General features: G+C 54.4%; 1 protein-coding gene across 10 annotated transcripts in view; it reads right to left on the bottom strand.

The window, feature by feature from the left end:
- DYSF (dysferlin) overlaps positions 1-23,228 on the bottom strand; it is a 73,320-nt gene that overhangs the window by 27,318 nt on the left and 22,774 nt on the right. For 7 of the 10 annotated variants that reach the window (XM_048941703.1, XM_048941701.1, XM_048941698.1 and 4 more), the window contains 21 exons: positions 23,051-23,182; positions 22,326-22,492; positions 21,976-22,090; positions 21,790-21,895; positions 20,236-20,378; positions 18,413-18,586; positions 17,634-17,727; positions 17,398-17,475; positions 16,899-17,080; positions 16,253-16,393; positions 15,130-15,159; positions 14,973-14,999; positions 13,808-13,909; positions 13,021-13,182; positions 10,121-10,286; positions 9,916-9,989; positions 6,627-6,689; positions 3,436-3,534; positions 2,661-2,789; positions 1,907-2,062; positions 310-401 (listed from right to left, as the gene is read on the bottom strand). In XM_048941703.1, the coding sequence (XP_048797660.1) occupies positions 310-401; positions 1,907-2,062; positions 2,661-2,789; positions 3,436-3,534; positions 6,627-6,689; positions 9,916-9,989; positions 10,121-10,286; positions 13,021-13,182; positions 13,808-13,909; positions 14,973-14,999; positions 15,130-15,159; positions 16,253-16,393; positions 16,899-17,080; positions 17,398-17,475; positions 17,634-17,727; positions 18,413-18,586; positions 20,236-20,378; positions 21,790-21,895; positions 21,976-22,090; positions 22,326-22,492; positions 23,051-23,182 (2,432 nt within the window). The remainder of the gene's footprint in view (positions 1-309; positions 402-1,906; positions 2,063-2,660; positions 2,790-3,435; positions 3,535-6,626; positions 6,690-9,915; positions 9,990-10,120; positions 10,287-13,020; positions 13,183-13,807; positions 13,910-14,972; positions 15,000-15,129; positions 15,160-16,252; positions 16,394-16,898; positions 17,081-17,397; positions 17,476-17,633; positions 17,728-18,412; positions 18,587-20,235; positions 20,379-21,789; positions 21,896-21,975; positions 22,091-22,325; positions 22,493-23,050; positions 23,183-23,228) is intronic. The other 3 variants (XM_048941705.1, XM_048941702.1, XM_048941699.1) reach the window with 1 other exon arrangement.

The raw sequence follows: 23,228 nt of genomic DNA on the forward strand, positions 1-23,228 counted from the left end.
AAACGCAACGCCCTACACAACGTCCCAGCTCTTCAAGAAGACCCTACAGGCACGTGGAGGCTGACCACCAGGCTCTGCCCGCTCCCCACGATGCCTTCCAGCCCTAAGGAATTTCCTTTTTCTGAAATCAACCTTATTTTTTGCTTGTTATCCAAACTACCATGGGGTGAACGATGACATCAAGTACTTTGGTGGGTCAGACTGAGAGCCAAGAGCATGGAAGGCATGCGAAGCTCTGGCCAGAGCCCAGCTCTATTCCCTCCAAAGGACACAGAAACCCCACAAAATCCATGGAGAACCAGAACTTACTTTCCAAAGACAGGCTCCAGCGTAGAGGGGACGTAATTTTCTTGGTCGTTTATGGATTTCTTTCCCACTGAAATCTTCACGTAGGGATCGCACTAAAGGTGGGCATGAAAACATCAGAGCAAGTCATTGCACAAGAAAATGGGATGGGATGGGATGGGGATGGGGAGGGGAATGGGGATGAGATGGGGATGGGGATGGGGGTGGGGATGGGATTGGGGATGGGGTGGGATGGGGATGGGGATGGGGATGGGGATGGGGATGGGGATGGGGATGGGAGGGGATGGGGATGGGGATGGGGATGGGGATGGGATGGGGATGGGGATGGGATGGGGATGGGGATGGGGATGGGATGGGATGGGGATGGGATGGGGATGGGGATGGGGATGGGGATGGGGATGGGGATGGGGATGGAGATGGGGATGGGATGGGGATGGGGATGGGATGGGATGGGATGGGGATGGGGATGGGGATGGGGATGGGGATGGGGATGGGGATGGGGATGGGGATGGGGATGGGGATGGGATGGGGATGGGGATGGGGATGGGGATGGGGATGGGATGGGGATGGGAAGGGGATGGGAAGGGGACGGGGATGGGGATGGGAAAGGGGGAGGGGGATGGAAGGGGGATGGGAGGGGGATGGGATGGGGATGGGATGGGGATGGGATGGGGATGGGGATGGGGATGGGGATGGGAGGGGATGGGGATGGGGATGGGGATGGGGATGGGATGGGGATGGGGATGGGATGGGGATGGGGATGGGGATGGGATGGGATGGGGATGGGATGGGGATGGGGATGGGGATGGGGATGGGGATGGGGATGGGATGGGATGGGATGGGGATGGGGATGGGGATGGGGATGGGGATGGGGATGGGGATGGGGATGGGGATGGGGATGGGGATGGGGATGGGATGGGGATGGGGATGGGGATGGGGATGGGGATGGGATGGGGATGGGAAGGGGATGGGAAGGGGACGGGGATGGGGATGGGAAAGGGGGAGGGGGATGGAAGGGGGATGGGAGGGGGATGGGATGGGGATGGGATGGGGATGGGATGGGGATGGGGGTGGGGGTGGGGGGTGGGGATGAGCTCAACTCAGAAACAGGCTTTCAAACACAAAGGACCCAAATGTGAAAGCTAAGACTTTATCCCTATTTTCCAGTGGAGCAAAGAGGGTTGAGAAGGATTTTTCTCTGAGTTCTGAGGGTATTTTTTGTTTGTTTGTTTCAAACTGAAACAAAGAGCATTTTCTTTTTGAACCAACACAATTTTCTTTTTGCACTGGACTGGCAAAGCTCAGCCAAGAAAGGAGTGACGTGAAAGCCATCGTTTTTCCTTCCTTTGGCGCCGAGGAAAAATGAAATAAAATAAAATAAAATAAAACAAAATAAATCTCCTCAGGCAATTTTAACCAGTCCTTAGGATGGAGGGGGGAGACTCAGCTGCTGGGATTCCCAGATGTTGCAGCTAAAGGAAGAAAGAAGGGGACCATTCCTTACGCTGTCACCCGATCTCCAAACTTTGTCACCTCTCATGGTGATGCGCTCAGAGCCGGGGCTTCCCAGCGGCCCCCCAGCAGCCCCCCAGCAGCTTACCTTCCCATTGGCATCCTTGGGCTGCAGACCAAAGGCACGGATGATGTAGACCCTGACCAGACATTCCTGGGGCCCCCTGGCTGGCAGTTGGTGGAACTGTCGAGGTGGCAGCGGCACGCGGGGGTCGTCAGGCAGAGGGTAGATTTTGAAGGAACCCTGAGGAGGACAGATGTGCTCGGTCACACTGAGGATGGGGCTCACAGCTCACAGAGATGGCTGGGACAGCACCTCCCTGCCTTGATGGCCGCGCTCTGCAATGCACCCGGGGTCCCACTGACCTTCTTGGCACCCTGCTGGCTCATCATCAACTACTGGTCAACTACTGGTCAACCAGGTGACTATTTGTGTCTCCTTTTTGGCCACCGGGGCATCCTGCTGGCTTATGGTCAAGTATTGGTCAACCGATGGTCAACCACTGGTCAACCATTAGGCTGTGTCACCTTCTTGGCCACCAGGACACCCCGCTGGCTCACGGTCACCCTGTGATCAACTGTTGGCCAACTGTTGGTCAACCAGTGGCCAACCAGGACAACATCTGCGTCACCTTCTCGGCCATTAGGACACTCTGGTGGTTCATCCTATGGTTGACCACTGGTCAACAACTGGCCCCCAGGACTGCCAGGTCCTCCTCCACAGACCTCCTCTCCAGCAGTTCAGCCCCCAACCTGCACAGTTGCTGCGGTTGTTCGTATCCAACAGGCACAGGACCCTACACTTGCCCTACTGAACCCCAACCAGGCTCCTCTCTGCCCACCTTGAACTCGCCTACGACTGAGGGATCATCGTTGGCATCCTGCACCCGGCCACGGTACAGCCTGAAGGTGTGGCAGAAGTCAGAGAGCTGCTCGAAGGCCTCCACGCGTTCCAGCTCCGTCTCATAGACCTGAGGAAGGAGAAGCAAAGGGCAGCTGCACCCCAACAGATCCAGGACAAGAGTTGACCCAAGCCTGAAGGCAACACCACCCAAAGGGACAGAGACATCCCTGCCATCCCCAGCTGAAGATCAGAACTTTGGCAACCCTACAGAAACAAAAAGTGCAGCGCAGGAGCTCCAGGCCGCGCCAAGGTGGCCCAAAGGGTCTTCCATCATCCAGGCTGCTCCTTGCTGGGCGCGTTTCCCGTAGGACCAGGCAAGGTTTACCCTGCTTTGGTCCTACTTGGATTTTGTGTTATTGTTGGCACTCCTTGCAGTGGGTCACCTAAATCCACCCCTCAGCAATCTCCACTTCTCCTTGTTCTCCCCTAAGGGCAGCACTCCCCCCTCTCCTCCACCACGTAGTGAAACAGCAAGATCTCGAAGGCTGCGAAAGTGGAAATGCTACCGGATTGCAAAGAAAGCCAGCTGTTCAAAACAGAATAAATGGTTGTTTTTAACAACAAAATCACCTGGGGAAAATCATCAAATATTTGGGTTTTGGGTTTTTTTTTTCACCTTGGAAGAAAGAAAGGCTCAACACTCAGAAACAAAACCAAGCAGAAGAATATCACAGCTGGGGTGCAGCGAGGCAGACCCAAGGCGGGCCACTTACCTGCAGGGTGTCAAAGCCCTTCTCCAGGTAGGAGCCACACTTCTCCCTCTCCCCTGTGGAAGCGTAGAATTTGCTCCACCAGTCAATGAATTCTTCCTCCTGGTGGCAGAGAACAGCGCAGTCACACATCCCAGCTGAGCTCACCCCCACCTATGGGGCTCAGAGTCACAGAACACAGAGGGATGGAGACCTCTGAGATCCCCCCAGAGGAGCGTTTGCCCCATCTGCTGTTCAAACAGCATTCCAGCTCTGGGGGATGCTGTTCCAAGAAGAAAACGGTTTTACGAGAGCAGCGCTTCTGAAAGCGGGTGCAGGCGAAGATGAAGGGGCTCTGACTGCGATTCCTGAAACATTCCTGAGAAATAATGATGTCTTATTTTAGCAGTCCGCAGAATTCCACCGCACTGACCTCATGGAGGAACCGTAACGGAGCTTTATTGGCTTTATATTTTAAGCCAGCGGTGCAGACTCTAAACTGCTGTCTTGAATAGACATTGTTTTTAATAGAAATATTACATAAATGAGCTGCGAGGCCTCCGTGCCTCCCCCCCCTTTTTTTTTTTCTCCTTATTTTTATTTTTTAAAATGCTGCCTTTCATCGCTTCCCCTGTTTTATTGTTCAGAAAAGCCACGCTCCGACCACCGTGGCTTTACTGCGACATTCCACAGGTGCTGAGTTACAAAGAAAGCACTCGGGCTGATCCAGGGTATCTTCTGCACCCTGAGACACAGCCAGGTTAGATAATTCTGCTGATTTCTACTGATGGAGGGGAAAAGAGCAGCGGGAATGGTAACGGTGAAGGATGTTCATCCATCCAAATGGAAAAGAGGGGCTGATGGCTGCGCCCTGAGAGCGAATGGCTGGGGATCTGGTTCAGCCATTGGGTGACAGCCAACAGCGTCCCTGGGGTTTTCTCTTGGACGTGGGATGGGATGGAAGAGGGGCAGGGCTGTTTCAGCCAGAAGAAGCTGAGTGGGATCCCATCAGTGACCCAGCATCTCCCCAAGCACCCAGGGTATCGGGAGAGCCCTCAGCAGCAGGGTATCCCTGTACTGACAATCCATGGGCCATCTCCAAAACAAAGACATTTGGATTCCAAAACAAATTCCTCTACACTCAGAACCTCACCAACACACTGCAGACCCCTTTGAAGATACGGCATCCTGGATCCAGATAACCCAGAGGGGGTTGAGTTGTGATGGATCTCAGTGAAGGGCTTTACCCGGGGGACACAGACATGGCTGAGCACGTAGCTATCGGGGGCACTAAGCTCCTTTCCTCCTCCAGCCCCCTAAATAAAGACCTGACGTCCAACACAACCCAACACAACCCAACACAACTCAACCCAACACAACCCAACACAACTCAACCCAACACAACCCAACACAACCCAACACAACTCAACACAACACAACTCAACCCAACACAACTCAACCCAACACAACTCAACCCAACTCAACCCAACACAACCCAACCCAACACAACTCAACCCAACCCAACACAACTCAACCCAACCCAATCCAATCCAACACAACTCAACCCACACAACTCAACCCAACACAACTCAACCCAACACAACCCAACACAACACAACCCAATCCAACACAACTCAACCCAACACAACACAACCCAACACAACTCAACCCAACTCAACCCAACACAACCCAACCCAACTCAACCCAACACAACCCAACTCAACTCAACACAACACAACCCAACCCAACCCAACACAACTCAACCCAACACAACACAAACCAACACAACTCAACCCAACCCGATGTGTTTCACAAAATGCACTGGACAGGTCATTTCAGTCTGGAGCAAAAAGAGCTGTGGGAAGCTGAGGATTTGCCTTGGAATGGGTGTGTTGGGTTCTGGTGAACCTCAGCCACGCCACAGGTGGGGAAACTGAGGCACAGACAGCAAAGCCAGGAGCAGAACAGGTATGGCAGAACTGAAGTCTTAACCATTATTTTTGCTCTTCTAATAATTTCACATGTCTCTGGGGGAATAACAGATAATCACAGCACTAATAAATATTGCCTCTAGAGAAGCTGAGCCACTGCCCCAGACTCAAGACATCCCCACAGCTCCCATCTGGGCAGCAGATTTCCTGCTGGGAGGAAGCTTTGCAGCTGGGACGAGCAGATTTCTGCCAAAACAGCTTGACCCTTTATGGGTTCACCTCCCCTGATGTTGGTTATCGTGTTTCTGCAGATGGTACCCCGGGTCTCAGCCTTGGAAAACACCACATCCGCACTCCTCCTCTGCTCCAGTGTGAGTCCCAGCCAGGAGACCCCAGCCAAAGCACTGGGATGGATGGGTCACCCTACACCCCAGGGAGCTGAGGAAGACTTTTTCATGCTCATCACCTCCCCACATCCCTTCACCTGAAGCTCTTCCCAAGGAGGAATTTTCCCCTCAGCTTATCCTGATCCTTCAGCCCTCTGCAGAGACCTGCCCTGAGCGTGTCCCACGCGCTGCCATGGGCTGTCCCCAAGCACATCCCACGCCCCAAGCACGTCAACAGCAGTGCCATGGGCTGTCCCCAGGCATGGACAGAGCAGCAGGAGAACAAAGCCAGCCAGAGGGGACAGCTGGGCTGCAGCACGGGCCATTGGCACCCGCTTCCACCGGGAGATATCCAACACCAAGAGCCCTTCCAGCTGATGGTAACAGGATAAGCCGTAAAACATGTGCTTTGATTTTGGATCTAGCCAACACAGCAAATAACCAATCATTCCAAACGGTTTGCAGATTCAGACTTTTTGCTTTTTTCTTTGATTGGGATGGCTTTGCTGACTTGCCATTCAAGGGTTTATTTGTGTTTCATACAACCGAAGCGTCCCAAGCCACAGGGAGCCGTGGGGATTCAGCTCCTGTTTTGCCTCGCTCTGTAAAAGCAATCGAAAAAAGAGGAGGATGGAAAACTGCCCCCAAACAGTTCCCTTTCCAGCACGGTTCTTAAAAGGCATCCATCCAAAGCAGGTCGAAAGCACAGAGCTTAGCAGACACCTCCCTCTGCTCTGTGTTGTTGTGGGACCCCAGCGACCAGCCCCAGTGGGGCATCCATGCCACATCTGCTCGAGTGCTGGTCATTGCAGAAAGAAATGCTGATCTTTACATACATATACACGTATAGTTCATTAAAGCCATTAATCAAGCAAGTTAGAAATGAAGCAATACCTACTTGAGGCTCGGACCGAGAAGCTGGAGGGTTAATTAGTGCTGAGCTGGTCATGCCCTCCACAAGCTACAAATTAAAATGACTGGTTAGCAACAGGGTTAGAGAAACAACGGTTAACAGATAAAAGCACACTGGAGGAGAAGCGCTGTCTGTCCCAACACGGGGCAGCACCTCCTCCTAAGAGCCAAGGGCCATGGAGTCCATAACACGAGGGGCTGGGGTCCAACTGGGAACGTGGTGGAGTTTGGGTCAAGCAGAGAACACAGCTCACAGCCGTGCCATGAGGGATGAGGTGATAGTTGGACCTGATGACCTGAGAGGTCTTCTCCAACCTTCATGTTTCTATGATTCTGTGAGCAGTCATGGAGGGGTGGGTTGGGGTTGGACTGGGTGGTCTTAGAAGCCATTTCCAACCTTAATGTTTCTACAGTCCTATGAAGGAACATGGTGGGAACGGGTTGAGGTTGGACTGGATGGTCTTAGAAGCCACTTCCAACCTTACTATTTCTACAATCCTATGAAGGAACATGGAGGGGATGGACTGGGGTTGGACTGGGTGGTCTTAGAAGCCATTTCCAACCTGACTGTCTCTACAGTCCTATGAAGGAACATGGTGGGAACGGGTTGGGGTTGGACTGGGTGGTCTTAGAAGCCACTTCCAATCTTACTGTTTATACAGTTCTATGAGCAGGCGTGGTGGGGATGGGTTGGGATTGGATTGGGTGGTCTTAGATGCTCCTTCCAACCTTAATGTTTCTACAGTTCTATGAAGGAACATGGTGGAAAAGGGTTGGGGTTGGACTGGGTGGTCTTAGAAGCCATTTCCAACCTTAATGTTTGTACAGTTCTATGAAGGAACATGGTAGGAATGGGTTGGGGTTGGACTGGGTGGTCTTAGAAGCCACTTCCCATCTTACTGTTTATACAGTTCCATGAGGGAACATGGAGGGGATGGACTGGGGTTGGACTGGGTGGTCTTAGAAGCCATTTCCAACCTGACTGTTTCTACAGTTCCATGAGGGAACATGGAGGGGATGGACTGGGGTTGGACTGGGTGGTCTTAGAAGCCATTTCCAACCTTACTGTTTCTATAGTCCTATGAAGGAACATGGTAGAAAAGGGTTGGGGTTGGACTGAGTGGTCTTAGAAGCCATTTCCAACCTTAATGTTTCTACAGTCCTATGAAGGAACATGGAGGGGATGGGTTGGGGTTGGACTGGGTGGTCTTAGAAGCCATTTCCAACCTTAATGTTTCTACAGTCCTATGAAGGAACATGGTAGAAAAGGGTTGGGGTTGGACTGGATGGTCTTAGAAGCCACTTCCAACCTTACTGTTTATACAGTTCCATGAGGGAACATGGAGGGGATGGGTTGAGGTTGGACTGGGTGGTCTTAGAAGCCACTTCCAACCTGACTGTTTCTACAGTCCTATGAAGGAACATGGAGGGGATGGGTTGGGGTTGGACTGGGTGGTCTTAAAAGCCACTTCCAACCTGACTGTTTATACAGTTCCATGAGGGAACATGGAGGGGATGGACTGGGGTTGGACTGGGTGGTCTTAGAAGCCATTTCCAACCTTAATGTTTATACAGTCCTATGAAGGAACATGGTGGGAACGGGTTGGGGTTGGACTGGGGGGTCTTAGAAGCCATTTCCAACCTTACTGTTTATACAGTTCTATGAGCAGGCGTGGTGGGGATGGGTTGGGGTTGGACTGGGTGGTCTTAGAAGCCATTTCCAACCTGACTGTTTCTACAGTCCTATGAAGGAACATGGTGGAAAAGGGTTGGGGTTGGACTGGGGGGTCTTAGAAGCCATTTCCAACCCTAATGTTTCTACAGTTCTATGAAGGAACATGGAGGGGATGGGTTGGGGTTGGACTGGGGGGTCTTAGTGGTCTTCTCCAACCATAGTGGTTCCTTGACTGTGTGAATCCTGTGATGGTTTTATCAACTTCTGCAGGAGGACTTTGGGGTTGCCTTTCCTGCTCTGCTTCCCAGAAGGATGAGGAGCAAGGGGAGAGCGTGGAGAACAAGGAGAGAGCGAGCAGGGCTGACCCACACCATGCACATGGGGAGGCCACCCGCATGTCCACGCTCAGCCCTCGCACAGCCAAACCATCCTACAGAGGAGCAAAGCAGAAAGGCTGAGCCCAGAAGATCCTGCTGCAGAAATGCTGCTTTTGTGAGAGCCCCAGGAGCTGCTTTTCTTCACGTTTGCTAACTGCAGCCCTGCACACAGCCTGGCTTTAAGCAGACCTCAGGCTGAACCTCCCCCTCCTCTTGCACGCAATGCACCATGCAGCCTCAGAGCAGAGCGGTTCGGCATCTGTTTGTTTTCTCCCTCCTGACGGGGACAACACAGCAGTCCTTTGTTCCCATCATCCAGCAGAGGGATGGAGGCCAAGCTGGGCAGGCCAGGGAGCAGCTCCAGAGCCACACACCGTGCACACCTGGGAACTGTCCCCATCCTCATGAAACTGAGGGCTCCTTCATCCCCCGACCCCTCCGCGGGTGTGGGACCACCAGCACGGCCATCACCCAACCTCTGACTGCGGGAGGAATGGGGTCAGGGCCAGGATTTGGGGTCGGGGAGGGAGATGGTGGGAATTCTGAGCTGGCTTTCCAGGAATAAACCGCTGCCTCTTCCTCTGCTCCCCAAACAAAGGGCAGAATTGAAAGGAAGAAAAGGAGGAGAATCCATCTGGGATCCAACGGAGCCACGCAGCTCACGTTGGAAATGTTTGCTTTGGTAAAGAAAGCCCAAGCCTCGCACTCTGAAAATGCTGAAAAGGAGCATTTTTGGCCACCTCCCTCCTCTCCAGGACTGGCCCAAGGCTCAGATGTTTTCAGCTCAAAGCAGCCCGAGGGCTCCAGGCATCTACTGGGGGTTGGAGAACCCCTTGCAGCTCCATGCCACCCCACCCCAGGGATCCCACTGCAAAAACACCGTGCCAGAAATCCTCAATTTTGCTGCTGCAGAGCCAACCCTCGTGCTGGAGGATATTGCAGCAGGGCAAGCAGGGAACAAAACGCTCCTCAGTGATCCAAAGAGGTTTGCAAAGGCAAAAATAAAAAGGCTGACAGGGAGACATTCCGGTGCAGGGCACCAAGGTGGCTGGGTGTGCATAGGAAGGAATGCATGCCCATATTCCTGGGTTTGCTGGGTCTGGGGGCACCTGCACCACTGCAGCCCCTCTGCTCCTCACAAGGCACTCCATCCTCTGCAGCCACAGCCCCCCCTGCGTGTCCCCCTGCACCCATAGCACGCAAAGTGAGGGCTTTCTCCATACCTGGGTGGGAAGGAGAGGCTCTTTGTCATCAATGTCAATGAGGACATCATCCCTGGGCGTGAGGCTTACATCATCTGCAATGAGGGCAAGGATAAACACGAGCCCCAGGTGTTAGAGACCCCCACAGCCACCTCCTGACGGAGCTCCAGGAGCAAACGCAGCCATACCCAAAGGTTGGGCCCCCCCACAGCCCCTCCCCACGTACCTGCATGCTCCTGGGCACCGTCCGTCTCCCCACCATAGGGGTCGCAGTAGAATTCCTCCAGAGAGCGGATGGTGCACTGCCCCACCACGGGCCTGCGGCCGAACGGGCGGTTGTCGATGATTTTGATGATGATGGGGGGGCTGTAGAGGCTCTCGCTGGGCAGACGCTGCGGGCGCAAGGCAAGGAAGATGTAACCAATGAAGGTCCCTTCCAACCCAAACCATTCTATGGATCTTTGAAGATCCCTTCCAACTCAAACCATTCCAAGTATCACTGAAAATGCCTCCCACTTCAAACCATTCTATGCATCTCTGAAGATCCCTTCCAACTCAAACCATTCTATGGTTCTATGAAGATCCCTTCCAACCCAAACCATTCCATGTATCATTGAAGATGCCTCCCACTTCAAACCATTCTATGCTTCTACAAAGATCCCTTCCAACACAAACCATTACATGCTTCTATGAAGGTCCCTTCCAACTCAAACCATTCTACAGTTCTACGAAGATCCTTTCCAACCCAAACCATTCTATGGATCATTGAAGGTCCCTTCCAACTCAAACCATTCCATGTATCATTGAAGATGCCTCCCACTTCAAACCATTCTATGGTTCTATGAAGGTCCCTTCCAACCCAAACCATGCCAAGTATCTTTGAAGATCCCTTCCAACTCAAACCATTCTATGGTGCTATGAAGGTCTCTTGCAACCCATACCTTTCTGTGGTTCTATGAAGATCCCTTCCAACTCAAACCATTCCAAGTATCTCCGAAGATCCCTTCCAACACAAAACATTCTATGGATCTTTGAAGATCCCTTCCAACTCAAACCATTCTATGCTTCTATGAAGATCCCTTCCAACTCAAACCATTCTATGGTGCTATGAAGGTCTCTTGCAACCCAAACCTTTCTGTGGTTCTATGAAGATGTCTCCCAGTTCAAACCATTCTATGGTTCTACAAAGATCCCTTCCAACCCAACCATTCTATGGTTCTATGAAGATCCCTTCCAACTCAAACCATTCTAAGCTTCTATGAAGATCCCTTCCAACTCAAACCATTCCAAGTATCTTTGAAGATCCCTTCCAACCCAAACCATTCTACGCTTCTATGAAGGTCTCTTGCAACCCAAACCTTTCTGTGGTTCTACAAAGATCCCTTCCAACTCAAACCATTCTATGCTTCTATGAAGATGCCTTCCAACTCAAACCATTCCAAGTATCTTTGAAGATCCCTGCCAGTTCAAACCATTCTACAGTTCTATGAAGATCCCTTCCAACTCAAACCATTCTATGGTTCTATGAAGGTCTCTTGTAACCCAAACCTTTCTGTGGTTCTATGAAGACCCCTTCCAACCCAAACCATTCTATGCTTCTATGAAGATCCCTTCCAACACAAACCATTCCAAGTATCTTTGAAGATGCCTCCCACTTCAAACCATTCTATGGTTCTATGAAGGTCCCTTCCAACCCAAACCATTCTATGGTTCTACGAAGACCCTTTCCAACCCAAACCATTCTATGCATCTCTGAAGATCCCTTCCAACCCAAACCATTCCAAGTATCTTTGAAGATCCCTGCCAGTTCAAACCATTCTATGGTTCTATGAAGATCCCTTCCAACTCAAACCATTCTATGCTTCTATGAAGATCCCTTCCAACCCAAACCATTCTATGCTTCTATGAAGATCACTTCCAACCCAAACCATTCTATGCTTCTATGAAGATCCCTTCCAACACAAACCATTCTATGGTTCTTTGAAGGTCTCTTGCAACCCAAACCTTTCTGTGGTTCTACAAAGATCCCTTCCAACTCAAACCATTCTATGGTTCTATGAAGATCCCTTCCAACCCAAACCATTCTATGGATCATTGAAGGTCCCTTCCAACTCAAACCATTCTATGTATCATTGAAGATGCCTCCCAGTTCAAACCATTCTATGGTTCTACAAAGATCCCTTCCAACCCAACCATTCTATGCTTCTATGAAGATCCCTTCCAACTCAAACCATTCTATGGTGCTTTGAAGGTCTCTTGCAACCCAAACCTTTCTGTGGTTCTATGAAGATCCCTTCCAACCCAAACCATTCTACGGCTCTATGAATGTTCTTTCCAACCCAGACCATTCTATGGTTCTATGAAGAACCCTTCCAACTCAAACCATTCCACGTATCATTGAAGATGCCTCCCAGTTCAAACCATTCTATGGTTCTACGAAGATCCCTTCCAACACAAACCATTTCATGTATCATTGAAGATGCCTCCCAGTTCAAACCATTCTATGGTTCTACGAAGATCCCTTCCAACACAAACCATTCCATGTATCATTGAAGATGCCTCCCAGTTCAAACCATTCTATGTATTTTTGAAGATCCCTCCCAGCTCAAACCATTCTATGGTAGAACCATAGAAGATCCCTTCCAACCCAAACCTTTCTGTGGTTCTATGAAGATCCCTTCCAACCCAAACCATTCTATGGTTCTATGAAGATCACTTCCAATCCAAACCATTCTATGGATCATTGAAGGTCCCTTCCAACTCAAACCATTCCATGTATCATTGAAGATGTCTCCCACTTCAAACCATTCTAAGCTTCTATGAAGATCCCTTCCAACCCAAACCATTCCAAGTATCTTTGAAGATGCCTCCCACTTCAAACCATTCTATGGTTCTATGAAGGTCCCTTCCAACCCAAACCATTCTATGTATCTTTGAAGATCCCTTCCAACCCAAACCATTCTATGGATCTTTGAAGATCCCTTCCAACTCAAACTATTCTATGGTTCTATGGAGGTCCCTTCCAACCCAAACCCTTCTGTGATTCCCTCCAGCTCCCAATGATTCTCTGGTTCTAACGATTGTCCAAACCAGCTCTACCAGCCAACCCCACAAAGAGGTCCTCACCACTTCCATGAAGAGCACACAGACGTCGAAGTTGGGGTTTTTCTTGACATTCTTGATGACACAGGACTGCACAAGCTGCCCCTCGCACTCCACCAGCAGGCTGGGGGAGGTGACACTGGCCAGCTGGTAGCTCTTGAGGTTCCTCAACCCCCAGGCCAGGATCTGCAGGGCAAGAGGAACAAGGAGAAAAGACTGAGCCAAAGGCCTTCCTCTGCATTTGCTTTCAGCCTCACGACAACTGCAGACCAGGTGGACAGCATGTTGCTGGGAGAGCAACGAACCAGGTCAGCAACTGCTTATCTACCAACAGAGCATCTCTGCTTGGGGGAACCATCGTCCTGACGTGAGGCAGATTTGCATTCTAAAAAGCAAGGGTGGTCCTGGTCTGTGCTGTGCCCCAGGATCTGACCCTTCCATGGGGCTCACTGCCCCAGGCCCCAGCTCGGTTGGAGCCTTCTCATCACCCTGGAAATAGGAGGAGTGCCAAGTGCACGAAAGGAACAGAGGATAAATGGAAACTGGTCCACTGGGACAGCTACACCCAGGAGGAGTGGAAGGCACGTGGTTTATCCACGCAGGGCAAACCTAGAGCCAAATTTGCTGTTATAATGGTACAGGGAGATCTCTGGTTGGTAGCTCATGGGTCGAACCAGTTCCCAGCCCTGCAGCCATGCAGCTGCCTTGCAACCCATTCCAGTGTCGATCCCTAGCAAGGATCCCCATTAAGGATGCCACCCTACCCATGCCACCCTGTTGCTGGCTGCCCCACACACTCCCTGCCACTCACCTCGATGGCCGTGCGCTGCAGGACCGGTTTGATCCCTTGGGGGACCATGAAGATGTTGGGTTCCCGTTGGGGTGGTGGGTAAGGCAGGTCAGAGTCCTCAGACTGAAAACCAAAGAGCAATAGCATCAGCTTGGGCCGCCATCCCCATCGCCCTCCCATTCTGGTCCCCCAGAGCTCCCATTTTCTGCTGAAGTCATCCCCACCCTGATGGTGGAGGAGACAAAGCTACAGCTATCCAGCATCGGCTACAGGGAGGGATGGAGAGCAGGGATGGAGCAGCAGCAGGAGGGGATGGATCAGCACAGCACAGCTCCTTGAGCAGGCAGGGATGCTGTGACGAGCCCCACAAGTACCACCAGCGCACCATGGTGGGACAGAGGGCACTCAACAGCATCACCAAGGAGGTTCAAGCACCAGAGGTCAATGCCACAGCCATGCACCCATTAACTCGAGCCATGGGCTACCCACTGCCTGCAGGTATCAGGACTGGGCTCAGGTAGAGCCCTCCGTGCAGGCTGTGGGCAGAAGGATGCGCCCACCACCTCAGCAGCAAGTGAGGGCTTCAAAATTTGCCCTCATAGAGCAGGGAGAGGGACCCAGAGCTCCCTGCTCACTGACAGAGGTTGGGCTTGGCACCCTTCCATCAGGAAGGAGCCTGATGGATCACCTGATGGCTTGTTAATTACTGCGAAGGGCACCAGAGACTCAGGGTGGCACTGGGGTTGGGGTCAGCCTTTCAGATGCAGCCCTTGGGGGTCGCTCTGATGGGGACCCTGTGGGGCAGGAAGGCCAAGTTGTGCAGCTCCCTCTGTGCGGTTTCCAGGCCGAGGCAGAGGAAGGGAGGGCGAAAGGGAGAAAGGGTTTGAGCACAGAGGTACCCATCGGAGGAGCCCCTCGTAGAACAAGGCAGGGGCACAGAGCTGCAGTGCCCCGTCCACACGCAGCAGCAGCAAAGAATGGAGGAGAAAGAGCAGAGAGACGGTTACTTTGGCACGCCTCCCCCAAAGGGGAGCAGCATCTCAGGCACGCTCATCCCACCGAGGCTGACCACCAGCTATGTGCCATTGGGAGCCCAGCTCAGAGCCCACCTCCCTCCTGCATCACTAAAAGCCCAGAGCGATGGATTCTGCGCCCCTGTGACGACGATGAGATGGGATGGACTCACCTCATCCAGAGCAGAGGACAGCTCGTTCTGTTTGGGGAACAGGAGGAGATTAGGAAACGGAAGCAACTCTCACCCACGAGCCCATCCTAACGCTCTTAAAGCAAAGGGAAAGGGACGTGTTCCACTTTCCCGCCCGGTTGGAGGAGGAAGGCATTACCTCGAAGCCAGGGATGTGGTGGACAGCTGGCTGTGGAGGAAAGACACGTTTTCCATTTGTGCTCAAACAGCAAACAGCAGAGCCCTGCCCCTGCCCCAACACCGGGCTCCCAAATCCCCAGGTGAGGGCAGGGCTCTGTCTGCAGCGGGGAGCACAGCAGGACCCCCAACCCAGGGCTCAACCCCCAACTCCTGCAGGTCCTGAACAGGGTGAGGAAGGGGTGGGCATCACCTCCTTCATCCCACCAGCAGCTGGAGACCCACGTGGAGGCAGCAAGCAATAGCACAGCCAGCACCAGAATCCCTGGGGGGCACAGCCCCAATCCCCACAGCAATCCCCGGTCTGGAATCCAGAGTGTCCTCTGTGGCTGCAGCATGCAGGCAGCGGGGTGCTCTGCAGGAGCAGCAGCTGGACCTGCATCCACGCAGGAGAAGGATGCAGGAGCAACAGGACATGCATCCTTGCAAGAGAAGCAGCAGGACATACATTGGTGCAGGAGGAGCACTGGGATCTGTATCCATGCAGAAGGAGCAGAGGGACGTGCATGCCTGCAGGAGCAGCAGCAGGACCTACATTGGTGCAAGAGGAGCAGCATCTGCATCCATGCAACACGAGGAGCGCTGGGACCTGCATCCCTGCAGGAAGAGCAGCAGGACCTACGCTGGTGCAGGAGGAGCAGCGGGGTTTGCATCCATGCAGCAGGAGCATTGGAACCTGCATCCCTGCAGGAGAAGCAGAGGGACCTACACTGGTGCAGCAGGAGCAGCGGGGTTTGCATCCATGCAGCAGGAGCAGCAGCAGGACATGCATCTCTGCAGGAGGAGCAGAGGGACCTACATCGGTGCAGGAGGAGCACTGGGACATGCATCCCTAGGAGAGGAGCAACACGAGCTACACTGGTGCAGCTGGATCCGCATCCACGCAACAGGAGGAGCACTGGGACCTGCATCCCTGCAGGAGCAGCACTGGGCCATGCAGCTCCCAGCCCCCAGCACCTGGATTGGCACCAACCCCCATCCCTCCGCTCTGCTCATCGCGCTCCCACGCTGCAAGTTGCCGAGCCCAGCGGGGACAGCAGAACGGCCGCGCCGTGCTGGGGTGGAGCAGCAGGAGGAGAGCTCACCTTTTCCCTCTGGATGAGCTCGAAGGCAGCCAGCAGCTCGCCGACGTTCCTGCTGCCTTTGAGCACGGGGTGCCAGGAGAGCCGCGGTGCGCGCTGCAGGCTGGGCCGGCACACGCAGCGCCCCATGAACTCGTCAGCGCCCTGCGAGCAGCAGAGATGTCAGTGCTCCCCCAGCCCCGGCACGAACACGCTCGTTTTTTGTGCGTTTAGCTTATAGAGAGGGTGAGGATCCTCTGCCCAGATCCCACAGCGAGAGCTCTGAGCAGGAAGGGATGAGCCATAGGGATCGTTGAGATCCACAGGGGTCGTTTGGGGGGTGCTGGGCACGGGCTGCCCCTGGAGGTGGGGCATCCTGGAGGTATTTGAGAGCTGTAGAGATGTGGAGCTGAGGGGTCAGGGTCGGTGGGCACAGCGGGGTGGGCTGGGGTTGGATTTGGGGATGTTGGAGGTCTTCTCCAACCTGAATGGTTGGAGTCCAACCCAAGAGCAGTTTCAGCAGCTGGTCTGGGGAGGACTGGGGTTATTCCCTGCGAAATGCTGTCACATTTAAGGCATTTAAGATGCTTTGGGCAGCCGAGCGCACAACCCCACCTGTGGCACCCCAAGCCCTCCCACCACGAGGACCCACCACGTCCCACACACGTACATAGGTGTCGTGGTCGTATATCTCCACCACGATGCTGGGAGGGCACTCAGACACGTTCTTGGGGTCCCCGAAGATCTCGATCTCGTAGAAGATGAGCGTCTGGTCCCAGGTGGGGTTCAGGGTGTTCTTGATCACTACCGTCTTCTGGCTTTGGTGGAGGAAGGAAACGATGGCATAGGGGTCTGCAGGGGGTGACACAGAAGGGCCAAGGGTGAATCCCAGCCACCTCGGGAGGAGGTGACTCACAGCCACGCACAGCCTGGGGTCTGAGGGGGCAACGGCCAACCCAGCGTGTCCCAGGAATGCCAGCTCACAGCCCTGCACGCTCAGCTGGGGGACCTCACACCGAAACAGCCGCTGGTGAGGACCTCAACCTGCGTGATGGAGCTTCTGTGACCTCCACACAGCCCACGGGGATGAGACTGCGGGGCCACCAAGCACCATCCCAGCACGGCCCCCTCCCCACAGCCACACTCCTGTCCCCGCACGATGGGCTCACCAGAGAAGCTGTCCTTATCCATGGCAGCCAGGTCCCGTGCCTGGTACATGTAGCAGCGGAGGTGGTAGCGGTTCCCATCTGGAATAAATTGAGAAATGGGTGAGAGGAGCAGCCAGGGGTGACCCCCCCATCTGCACCCAATGGCACCTGACGGCAGCCAAGGAGGATGATGGGGTGATGCCCGGCCATGGGGTGCCCCCATTGAGTTTCGTCCTCCCTCCCCACACGAGACTCACAGTCGAAGATGCAGGAGATGGTGGGTCTGTTGACACCAAAACTCAGCGTGGAGACGGATTTGCCGTCGTCGCTTTTGTCGTCGGTCACTCCTCCCTGCAAGAGAGGGCAGCATGGCTGCACACCGTGGGGTGTCCAAAGACCTGGGGGCCTTCGCCTCCTGGCACCATGGGGTGAGCTGAGGATCCTCTGCCCCTAAATCCTGGGAAGGAACCCATTGGGTCCAGCCCACGAGGAGCATCTCACACCATCGGTTTAGCCCAGATTTCCCAAAGCATGGTGTAAAGGGAGGGAAGACTGAGGTTGGATGTCAGGGGGAAGTTGTGTGCTGTGAGAGCACTGAGGGGCTGGAACAGCTGCCCAGGGGGGCTGTGATGCCCCGTCCATCCCTGGAGGTGTCCAAGGCCAGGTTGGATGGGGCCCTGGGCAGCCTGGGCTGCTGTGAAATGGGGAGGTTGGTGGCCCTGTGTGTGGCAAGGGATTTGGAGCTTCACCACCCTTGAGGTCCCTTCCATTCTGTGGTTCTATGATTCTATGAAATCCCTCAGGGTTGGTGACACCAGGGTGACAGCTGGGACCTCCCCAATGCTGCATTATGGCTGTGATACAACCCAACCCTCAGCCCACGGTGGCTCACAAGAGGGGGGGAAGGTCAGCACAGAGCACGGGGTGAGGGATAAACCCAAAAAGGGACGAAGCCCCATCACAGCAGCCCTGCGCCGCCGCCGGTTCTCATTTTGTGCGTTAGCAAAGAGCAGACGGCCGGCGGTCGGGGACCTACCAGGGCCCCTTCCAAGGCGAACACGGCAGCAGCCCCGGTGCGCTCCAGGGGCTCCATCCTGCGTCTCCAGCGGCGGCGGCGGAAAGCGTCGGTGCGACGGGGCCGCAGGTGGAAGCGCCAGCCCAGCAGGGAGGCGTATTCCCAGCCTTCACCGTCCTGCTCGTCCTGCTTGTGCTGCGGGGAGAGAGATGGGGGCTCAGCACCACCAAAAAGGGGGGGGTCTCCTTGGGTGAGGTTGTGCCCGGGTTCTGCTCGGCTTCTTGGAGCTTTCCCCTCTGCTCTGCTCTCGTGATGATGCCCCATCTGCAGCGCTGCGTTCAGGTGTGGAGCCCCCAGTACAAAAAGGGCAGGGAGCTGTTGGAGAGGGAGCAGAGGAGCCACAGAGATGAGCAGGGGGCTGCAGCATCGATCACAAAGGCAGGCTGAGGGAGCTGGGCTCGTTCAGCACGGAGAAGAGAAGCTGCAGGGTGAGCAAAGTGCAGCCTGCAGTGCCTGAAGGGAGCCTGCAGCCAGGAGGGAAGGCAGCTCTGTGCAAGGGGAGATGGCAGCAGGACGAGGGGAAACGGCTGGGAGCTGAGGGAGGGCAGAATGAGGTTGGATGTCAGGGGAAGTTCTTTAGAGAGAGAGAGGTGAGGGGCTGGAACAGCTGCAGAGAGGCTGTGATGCCCCGTCCATCCCTGGAGGTGTTGGAGGTTGGATGGGGCCCTGGGCAGCCTGGTGTAGCCTTGGATATGGAGGTTGGTGGCCCTGCATGCAGCAGGGGGTTGGAGCTCCATCACCCTTGAGGTCCCTTCCAACCCCAGCCGTTCTGTGATGCTGTGTGAGCTGCTGTGGGATTCCCAGCAGTTCTGAGCCCTCCTGGGGTGGCTGTTTGTGAAGGGTTGAGGGGACTGGGATTGTTCAGCTTGGAGCAGAGAAGGTCAGGAGAGACCTCATGGTGGCCTGCAAGGACTTGAAGGGAGTGGATAAACAGGAGGGGGAACAGCTGTTTACAAGGGTGGATGGTGATGGGACAAGGGGAATGGTTTAAAGTGAGACAGGGGAGGTTTGGGTTGGATGTTAGGAGGAAGGTTATTGCACAGGGAGGTGAGGCACTGTTACAGGTTGCCCAAGGAGGCTGTGATGCCCCAGCCCTGCAGGCATTGGAGGCCAGGCTGGATGTGGCTCTGGGCAGCCTGGGCTGCTGGTTGGCGACCCTGCAAACAGCAGGGGGTTGGATGAGATGAGAGCTGTGCTCCTGTGCAACCCAGGCCGTGCTGTGATCCTATGATTCGTTGGCTGCCCATGGGGTGGTGGGCTCACCGTCCTTGGAGGTGTCCCAGAATCACGGGGACGTGGCACAGGGACGCACACAGTGGGTCGCTGACCCTACAGCACTTCACCCTGCATGGCCAAAGCCAAGAAGGGATTTTTCTCCCCACACCTCTGTCAGCCCTCAGCCCGAGACCCTTTGGGAAATGGGGTTGGGGTACCCAAACATTTCCATCCCAAACTTTCTAGAGAGAGAGAGAAAAAGAAGGAAACTATTCCCAGGAACGTCGCAGCGCTGCGGCTTCCACAGTCCAATGGCACCACCTAGAGGGGAGCAGGGCTGGGACAGGGCATGGAGTGGCCAGCACAGCCCCGATCCTTATCTTGTCCCCCACCCCACAGCCACCAACACCCCGAGATGCCACCACCTCAAACAGATGCTGACCCCCCCCGGTGAAAACCACACAGCTTCCCTGTTTCAGGCCCCCAGTGCCACGACCCCCAGCATCTCCCCCCATGTGAGGACGCAGCCCCGAGCTGCTCCCAGCCCCGTTCCCCTGCTCTCACCCCACCTTCCTGACTGTTTCCATCTGTGCCAGGTCCCTGCTGCGCAGTCGCACCCAGCGCCGGCGCCGGTTGGTGTGGTACATCTTCTCAGCTGGCACCCAGGCCTTGGGCCGCCGGTCCGGAGGGATGGTGATGCCATACTCCCAACCTGGGGGGCACGGGGACAGCAGGGTGAGGGTGGGAGAAGGACCCCCAACTCGCCTCCCACCCCTCCTCACATCCAGCCACATCAGAGGGGGGATGGGTGAGTTTTAAGATCCCTTCCAACCCAAATCCACATCATCCTATGGCTCTATGATCTTTAAGGACCTTTTCAAACCAAACCCAATCCATTCTATGGTTCTATGATCTTTAAGGACCCTTCCAACCCAAACCCAATCCATTCCATGATTCTATGAACTTTAAGGACTCTTGCAATCCAAACCCAAGCCATTCTATGGTTCTACGATCTTTAAGGACCCTTGCAACCCAAACCCAAACCATTCTATGGTTCTATGATCTTTAAGGCCCCTTCCAACCCAAACCCAAACCATTCTATGGTTCTACGATCTTTAAGGACCCTTCCAACCCAAACCCAAACCATTCTATGGTTCTATGATCTTTAAGGCCCCTTCCAACCCAAACCCAAGCCATTTTATGGTTCTATGATCTTTAAGGACCCTTGCAACCCAAATCTGAGCCATCCTACATTTCTATGATCTTTAAGGACCTTTCCAAACCAAAGCCAAGCCATTCTATGGTTCTATGATCTTCAAGGACCTTTCCAAACCAAACCCAAGCCATTCTATGGTTCTACATTCTTTAAGGCCCCTTCCAACCCAAACCCAATCCATTCTATGGTTCTATGATCTTTAAGGACCCTTCCAACCCAAACCCAAGCCATTCTATGGTTCTACATTCTTTAAGGACCCTTCCAACCCAAACCAAATCCATTCTATGGTTCTATGATCTTTAAGGACTTTTTCAACCAAACTCAATCCATTCTATGGTTCTATGATCTTTAAGGACCCTTGCAACCCAAATCTGAGCCATCCTACATTTCTATGATCTTTAAGGACCCTTCCAACCCAAACCAAATCCATTCTATGGTTCTATGATCTTTAAGGACCCTTCCTACCCAAACCCAATCCATTCTATGGTTCTATGATCTTTAAGGCCCCTTCCAACCCAAATCCAAACCATTCCATGGTTCTATGATCTTTAAGGCCCCTTTCAACCCAAACCCAAACCATTCCATGGTTCTATGATCTTTAAGGCCCCTTCCAACCCAAGCCATGCTGCAGTTCAGCGATCTCAGACACTCACCAGCCCTCTCTCCCCACAAGCCAGCTAAGATGCACCCAAAGAATGCTGCCTTTCCAGCAGCGAAGCGCTGCCCCGCCGCCCCAGACAGGGCCAGATCCCCAGGGACAGGGAACACCAGGGGCTGAGCCCTTCTCCTGAGCTGCCACCACAGCAGCTGACACCTCCATCCCCAGATGGGAGCATGGAAAGAAACCCCCAGAGGGCAGAGTTCAGAGGCTGAAGTGGCACGGACACCCGAATCTGCCCCCTCATACCTTTCTCATCCACGGCTCTGTTGAGGTCGGTGTCCCACTCCACGTCTTCCCACTTCCAGCCCGGAGGACACTCGATCTCATCCTTGGGCAGAACCTTCTCCCCATTCTGCAGGACACCACGAGGAACAACGTCCACCCATCGCCCCCCTCTTTGCGCAGCACCCCGGGGATCCACTCGATCCTTACCACATCGGTGTAGGCGTCAGCCATGTGGATCCACTGCCCGCCCGGCAGCCGCACTTGGTTCTCAAACACCTCCTCCACGAAGCTCAGGTGCCCCGCGTCCGCCTCGTGCAGCATCCTGCACCCAGGAGCGGTGCTCATCAATGGGGATCCCACCCCACTGCCCCCGAGCGCCCACCTCCCCAAATGGGAGCTGCAAACCTGGGGCTGTACCTTGGGTCGTCACCCAGCAGCCATACAACACCTCGACATCGCTGCACGCCAAGGATGCTCTGGGGGGGTGACCTCACCCCCAACTCCACATTTTAGGGGCTCCCACCCCCATGAGGTTTCACAATAAAAACATCACTCACGTTTTCTCCGGGCAGATGAACCAATCACCAGCCCAGGTCCAGCCCGTGGAGGGCTTGAAGCTGTCCTTGGGGAGCTTGATCTTGCCGGTGACATCGGAGTATTTGGGGTAAGTCAGGCCGGTGGTGCCCCAGTTCCCCACCAGTGCCAGCTTGGTCTGATTCTCGTACTGAGATCCCAGAAGAGATTTGGTGTTAGCAGTGGGGTGAGAGGTACAAGGGAGCTGTGGGCAAGCTGGTCCAGCAAGTGGCAACCCTGCCCGTGGAGGGGGGGTAGGGAGCTAGATGGGCTTTAAGGGCCTTTCCAACCCAAACCACCCCACGGTTCTAAGAAATACTTGAAGGACACGCAGGTGTGATGCTTAGGGACGTGGTTTTGTGATAGCAGTGCTGGCCCTGATGACCTCAGGGGGCTTTTCCAACCTAAAGGACTCTGTGACTCTATGAACTCGCAGCCATCCTGAGCACCAACTCGTGGGAAGAGCCTCTCGCACCCAGCAGCCCCCAGCCCTCCTGCGGGCAGCCCCAGCTTCCACCCCCAGCAAGAGGGAGGAGGATGGGAACCCGGATCCCCCTCCACCTCACCGGTGGAATCAGCTCTTCTCCAGGTCAGAAGGGAGCCCCACAGCACCCACACCCTCACCAGGGCCCACCCCACACCCTGCCCCCTCCAGGAGGACCCGCGGAGCAGGAGAACGCAGAGCGGAGGGGCCCTGCCAGATGCTCACAGTTTCAGCAAAGACAGAGAGCCTCCCCTCAGCGAATTGATTGAACTCCTTCTCATCAACAGAGAGCCCAAACCAGAGCTGGACGCGGATCTGGGCTGGGATCCGTGGCCCCATCGCCTCCTCCTGGGGGTACTGCGGAAAGAGCGGCGCACAAAACAGGAGAGCGGTCCCAGGGAGC

The sequence above is a fragment of the Lagopus muta genome, chromosome 4 (assembly GCF_023343835.1).
Source record: "Lagopus muta isolate bLagMut1 chromosome 4, bLagMut1 primary, whole genome shotgun sequence".
Taxonomy (NCBI): domain Eukaryota; kingdom Metazoa; phylum Chordata; class Aves; order Galliformes; family Phasianidae; genus Lagopus; species Lagopus muta.